The following is a 7,093-nucleotide window of genomic DNA, read 5'->3' as shown; positions in this document are numbered from 1 at the left end:
TTTTTTGAAGCAGGGTTGTATATCTCCTTGTACTTAGCTGGTACTTTATAACTAATTTGTGTGTGTGTGTGTGCGCGTGTGTGTGTGTCCTGGAACTGAACTCAGGACCTTGGGCTTGCGATGTGCTGCCAAGCTATATTCCCAGCCCCCAATTTGTAATTAATAAGTAAATTAATACTGAGAAGTATTGACATTTTTCCCAAATGGCTTTTGAAGAAAAATTCTGTCAGTAGATGAATGATAAAACATTGGTTTTTCTTAAATGGCTTTTTAAAAAATAGTGAGGCTGCCTTGCCTTGGAGGAAAGTACAGAAGAATGAAAATGAACAGGAGAGCTCCATGGGATCTGTGACTTCCCCACTGTGTGAGCAGGCCAGTTCCCTTTCCATTGCTCTACCACACATGAAGAGTGGCTGCGAGTTACATGACACAGATGAAGATGCAGGAAGGTAAAATATCTGAATATTTTCTTTTCCTTTAAGGGAATATTAGCAGGGATTACTATTTCTATAGATAAAGCAGAAGAGTGTTGTCTACAGAGAAATCAAGGAAAGTGTCATCTACAGAGAAAGCAAGAAAACACCCAGCCACATCATTGTGGCTGACAGGTTGGTTAAGATGAGGACAGCTGAACTGGACAAGGAGCAGTTTCAGCAGTGGTCACACAAAAGGCTGAGGGCTGCAGATGAGTGTAGACAACGCCTCAGATAATTGTCACCGGGAAAGCCTAGGGAAGTGGGCATCACTGAAAAGAATGTGATCTTTAAGAGTTTCTTCTTAAAAAAAAAAAAAAAAGAGTTTCGTCTTGAGGCCAGGGAGATAGCTCAGTGGAATAAGCGCTTCCCTGGCGAGCACAAGGGCCTGAGTTCAATCCCTGGTTCCACCAAAAGAAAGTTTCTTCTCTTAAGATTTTAGAGTCTATTTGCATACTACTAGAAATGATCTAATAGAGAAACATATGTTTATTCATTTTAATTTTTTAAATATTTTCAGGATTCAGAAATTATGATTATAACCAAAAATATATGATAATATGGATTAACACATTCACAGAGAGCTGCATACATATGACTGTCGAGTGCTGCCAATGGGACAGTCATGCATGTGCCACCAGTGGTTCAAGCTGGTGGGAAATGTCACAACATACGATATACCTCTATGATGTCACAGTTCAGAGCTCCCAGCCTCACTCCTTCACAGATTTTTCCTTAGAACCTAACTAATAGTTTTTCGTGGAATCTCCCACAGTTTCACGGAAACCATAAGTATTTTCCACAACTATTTTTTTGGCAGGAGGTTTGCAAATAGCCGATCCAAGAGTGTTACTCAGTTGTCCTTACTGCTGATGGGTTACAGGGTTGCTGCCCTGTAACCCATCTCTACATTAAAGCCCTAGGGTGCTGTCAAAATGCCCAACACCTTCTATGTCTTTATTATACAGTCTTTTATTATATTACATAATTGTAGGAGACATAGCATATTTAGGGTTTAAACTGTAAAAATGCATTTATGGGCATTTCTTTGACCATATCTGAAATTTGTGGTTTTTCACAATTGCGAGTTCTCTAGGAACATAACCCCTGAGAATTTCAGCAGCTGCTTGTACTGTTAAACATTCCTACGTGTAAATTATTACCACCAGTATGTGGTTGGGCAAGTTACTTGGCCTATCTTCACCTACTTTATTGTTACCTATCTCACAGAATGGTGTTTAACACATGTACAGTGCATAGCATAATGCCTAGAACTTAGGTCCCAAAAAGTTAGCTCCTATCATCACTAAAAAAGGGATCTTGCTTATGGGGACCTAAGTAATATTTTCTAAATGAGTTTTAGTGCCTGTAAAAATTTGGTTTTACTTTTATTAAAAATGATGGTAACAATATAGTATTTTTCTATGTCAAAAACAACATTTTTCTTCTGCTTTAACTGTAAGAAAGGCTTTTTTCCCCCTTTCTTTAAAAAATTTAAAGAAAAAGGGATGGTGGTTTGTTGTTGGTACTGGGGACCAAACTCAGGACCTTGTGCTTACCAGACAGGCACACATGCCACTGAAGTATCTCTTTGGCCCCTGAAAGTTATAAATTTAGTTATCATAATAGTAGTAGTAGTAGTATTCTTTGGCCCTAAAGTGTTATTCTTTGTTTAGAGTTGAATTCTCATTCTAGAAAAATTCTGTATTTTAAATAACCTGTAAACTTTATGAGCAGAAGAAATAAATTACAAATGCTGAAATTTTATGTACAAAACAACAGTTTATGTATTATTTGTGGATTTTTTAGTTTTTTTTTTCTTCAACCAGCAATTTATTATTTATTTAGAGACAAAAGTGAATTTATTGTTTTTTTGTTTTTTAGGTTCACAAGAAAAACATCTAATGAAAAGAAAAAGGTATTGTAAAAAACAATCAAAAGTAGTATGTTATTATAAATATAGCATGAGAGATAAATTGATACATTATAACAAGACACAAAAACAGATTTAAAAAAATTAGAAAAAAGAAAGTGAAAAACTAGAGAATCTTTTGCTATGTAAAGACACTTACTGTAAGAAAGTTATGAAGGGCCAGTCAGATAGCTCAGCAGCATAAGCGCCTGCCTGGCAAGCACAGGGTCCTGAGTTTGATCCATAGTACCCCAAAAAAAGTTATAAATGAACAGTAGCTAATACTTGTGTTTTTGCTTAGGTAAGAAAAGGATATTTACGACTTCTGTATATTTAGTATATGGTATAAATACTCTGAGGGCATTTTGAAATATATTTTATAGGTTGAAAAGAAGATAAGTGCTGTGGATGACCTTGATGACTTATCTCAGTCATCTGAAACACCCTCAGAGGCTAATGAGCTGCCTTACCCTAAGTATGAGAATATTTTGCTGCTATTTGAACAACTGAGAATGGAGTGCAAAGGTAGGACCAGTACGAAAATGCAAGGTGTTCCAATGGATATCATAGTAGTGTGTGTACCCATTGCTGAGCACTGTGCCATCCAGCATTGATGTGTTACAGTGCTATTTGTGCCAACGCATGCTTTGTATCAGCATATGATGAGAGGTACTACACACTGCAGACAGCCACAGGGCAGCGACATTCCCACTGCTCTTAGTGTGAGTGGCACTCCCAGGTTTTTGTTGACTCTGCTTCTCCCCTGTGCCTTGATCATATCAAGTCAGCAAACCATAAGCTTTGCCTGGAATACTCCAGTTAGATCTGTTTTCTTGCTAACCCCCCTCCTGAAACTAAGGTCTGCTCTGTATCCAAAAGTGTGTATTTCTAAAGATTTAGACCCAATCGTGTTAACCCCTTGCTGAAAAAGCTATCACTTCTCCTTGCTTAAATTTTGCTTGTCCATCTTCATCCTGCAGCACTGAGGCCTAGCCACTGATTTGATGTTTGTTCTTATGGTAGAACCCTTTGTTTTCAGGAGTTTAGAACGGTACTAAAATATGATGACCTGTGCATATGTAAAGTGTACGCTTTGCTAAGTCTTGACATATTATTAAACACATTTAATTGCCACACTCAGTAGCTAACAAGTCCATCACCTGCTGAAGCCTCCTAATGCTCCTTTGCTTTCCATTATTGATAAAGTACAAAATGGTTTTGCAGAGTATGCCACCTTCCATACTCTTCAGTGGTATATGAGAGTTCCTCCATATCTTCACAAACACATAGTATTGCCTGCGGGTGTGTCTGTGTCTGTGTATAGCCATTCTAATATGTGTGTTATACATATTAGTATTATTTTAATGGGCATCACCCTAAGGACAAATGTTTAGCATCTGTCTGTGCGCTTATTTTTGATTTGTGTATCATCTCTAGTGAACTATATTTTCAAATTTTTTCATCATTTCAAAAATTAGTTTATTTATTGAATTTTAAGAATATATTCTATATTGTAGATACCATTCTTCATTGGTTATATTTTTTGTAAGGACTTCTTTCCTCAGTTTGTGGCTTGACTTTTTATTCTCTTAATAGTTTGTTTTGTTTTTTTTTGAAAAGCAGTTTTGAATTTTAACAAAGTCCAATTTATGTGTTTCTTCAACTATAGATATTGCCTTTTATGTCATAACTAAGCAGTCTTTGTTTAGCATAAGATCACAGATTTTCTCCTTTGTTTTCTTTTAGAAATGTCATAGTTTTAGTCTTACATTTAGATCTGTGACTCATCTTGAGTTCAGTTTTGTATATCCAGTTGTTCCAGCTTCATGTGTTGAGAAGTGTTTGATCAGTTCATTTGCCCACACTGATTAGGGTGAAGGGGCAGTGCCAGTAAGATTTTTAGTTCAAGATTTTCTCCCATTCTCTAATCTCTCCCTTCACTTTGTTAGTTCCTTTGCCATGCAGAAACTTTTTAATTTGATATAGTACCGTTTAACAATACTTGCTATTATTTTCCTAGCTCCAATTCAGGAAGTCATTGCCTGTACCCATATCCTGCAGTATTTTCCTTGTTTTCTTCAGCATTTTCAAAGTTTCAGGTATTAAGTACATGTTTGGTTCATTTTTATACAGGAAATCTAGTTTCAGTCTTCTTCATGTGGATATTCAGCGTTCTGTGCACCATTTGTTAAAGAGCCTGTCGTTTCTCCAAGGTATTTTTGGCTTGTCAAGAATTAGGTGTAGGTCAAGGGCTTATTTCTGTGCCCCCTATTCTGTTCCATGGGTCTACATATCTAGTTTTATGCCAGTACCATCCTGGTTTTTTGTTTGTTTTTTTAACTATGGTTTTCTGGTATATTTTCAAATTATGATACCCCCATCTTTGATGTTGTTTGTTGTTGTTGTGGTGGTGGTTGTGGTTGTAGTTGTAGTGGTTGTTATTTGGTTGCTTATTGTGGTTATTATGGCTGTTTTATGTTTCCATATGGATTTTAGGATTTTTTTTTTCTAGTTCTTTGAAGAACATCATCGGTATTTTGATAGGTATTAAATCTGTAGAGTGCTTTTGGTAATACGGCCATTTAAAAAATATTATAACAACCCAGGATCATAGTAGGATCTTTCTATTTCTGTTGCCTTCCTTAGTTTATTTTGTGTCCTGTAATTTTTGTTGTAGAGGTGTTTCAAGGTACTTTTTGGGTACAATTATCCCTAGGTATTTTTTATAAGCTATTGTGAATGGACTTATTTTCCCGTTTGTTTCTCAGCAGCTTAGCACAGAAAAAAACTTGATTTTTATAGCTTTATTTTACGTTTTTCCATTTTGTTGCACTTACCAGAAAGTCTTCTGGTAGGGTCTTTATGGTTTTTTAAGTTAGAGGTCCCAAACCCACAGACCACAGAACAGCACTGTTCATAGCTTGTTAGGAATGGAGCCTCACAGCAGAAGATGAGCAGCAGGTGATCAGTGAGGCTTCATTTTATTTATAGCTGCTCCCAATCACCGGAGCTCCATCTGCTGTCAGATCAGTGTGACGTCAGATTCTCACTGAAATGTGAACACTGCTGTGAACTGTACGTGTGAGGCATCAAGATTGTATGGGAATTGCCTGATGATATGAGGTGAAACTGAAGCAGTGATGGTAGCACTGGGGAGCAGTTGCAACCAACTTCAATATCAGCAGAGAGGTTTGACTGCACAGAGTCCATACTTACTTGCTTGAAGATTATATCAGTGAGTGGCAAGTAATAAATTGCATCTAGTATTTGACTTTATAGCATCCTGTGAGTTTGTGTCCTTCAGTTGTACACCTTAATCTGGTGTACATGTTTTAAATCAAAATGCATCACTTACTTTAATCCACACATGGCTCATCCATTGTTTTATCACTTCTATCCACACATTTCCTGCACTGTCTCAGTCACAGTTTGCTATACCCACAAGCTAACCCTAGACAAAACAGATAAAAAGCAAATGTCACTAGAGAGCTGCTTTGCAAAAAGGGGAATAACCAATGATGAGACAGCAGAAGACTGATAGATTGCTAACAAAAAAAGTTGCACTTAAAAGAAAATACGGGGGCCAGAGAGATGGCTCAGTGGAATAAGTACTTCTCTGGCAAGTGCAAAGGCCTGAGTTCAATCCCCAGTTCCACCAAAAAAAAAAAAAAAAGAAAAGAAAAGAAAAGAAAAAGAAAATACCAAGAGTCTTACTTAAACTGTAGGCTGAGTACAGGTGTGTACCACCACATCCAGTTTTCGGGTCAGGCAGGGTAAGCCCAGGGTTCTGCGGCCAGCACAGGGGATGGCAGTACTGAGGATCAAACCCAGGTCTTTCCATTTGCCAGGCAGGTGCTTAGACTGCCACACTATCTCCCCAGCCCCAAAGAGGGCAGGTTATTACAGTCAGTGCTCACATTAAAAAAAAAAAAAAAAAAAAAAGTGAGCTGAAATAATATAAGATGACCTTTAAGACACTCAAAAAATAATAGTCCAAACCTCATTTAAAAAGGAACATTATAAAGTTCAGAGCAAAAACTAACAAAATTGACACCAAGATGATTTGGAATATCTGTAAAATAACTAGCATTGTATGGATGCAGGCAGGACCAAAGATGATTAAAGCTAGAAGCAGAAGTGAGTTGGTGTGGTGTCTTAGTGATTTATTTTAAAATGAAATGAAAGCTGGGGAGACGACCCAGGCCACGGGATCCTGAACAGACCCGGAGCGCAGGCCCGGCGAGTGAGTGAGACGACCCAGGCCGTGGGATCCTGAACAGACACAGAGCGCAGGCCCGGCGAGTGAGTGAGACGACCCAGGCCGTGGGATCCTGAACAGACACAGAGCGCAGGCCCGGCAAGTGAGTGAGACGACCTGGGCCGCGGGATCCTGAACAGACCCAGAGCGTAGGCCCAGGGAGTGAGTGAGATGACCCAGGCCGCGGGATCCTAAACAGACCTGGAGCGTAGGCAGGCGAGTGAGTGAGACGACCCACCTGGCAGGATCCTGAATAGACCCAGAGCGCAGGCCCGGGAGTGAATGAGACGACCCAGGCCGCGGGATCCTGGATAGACCCAGAGCGCAGGCCCAGCGAGTGAGTGAGACTTCCCGGGCCCAGGATCCTCTTTTGACCCAGGCTGCTGGCCCAGCAGGGAACCCTTCAGCAGAACTCCCTGCAAGGAGGCTAGAGGCAAGACCCACACAGCT

The 7,093-nt window shown here is 39.1% G+C and overlaps 1 protein-coding gene across 6 annotated transcripts in view; it reads left to right on the top strand.

The window, feature by feature from the left end:
- The window catches only part of LOC101583412 (ankyrin repeat domain-containing protein 26), a 117,568-nt gene that overhangs the window by 64,726 nt on the left and 45,749 nt on the right, over positions 1-7,093 (top strand). For all 6 annotated transcript variants that reach the window (XM_023721250.1, XM_023721248.1, XM_023721247.1 and 3 more), the window contains 3 exons: positions 282-449; positions 2,358-2,391; positions 2,769-2,910. In XM_023721250.1, the coding sequence (XP_023577018.1) occupies positions 282-449; positions 2,358-2,391; positions 2,769-2,910 (344 nt within the window). The remainder of the gene's footprint in view (positions 1-281; positions 450-2,357; positions 2,392-2,768; positions 2,911-7,093) is intronic.

This window comes from Octodon degus, unplaced genomic scaffold, assembly GCF_000260255.1.
Source record: "Octodon degus isolate 3935 unplaced genomic scaffold, OctDeg1.0 scaffold00081, whole genome shotgun sequence".
In the NCBI taxonomy this organism is placed as follows: domain Eukaryota; kingdom Metazoa; phylum Chordata; class Mammalia; order Rodentia; family Octodontidae; genus Octodon; species Octodon degus.
This window is presented reverse-complemented; position numbering and strand designations above follow the sequence as displayed.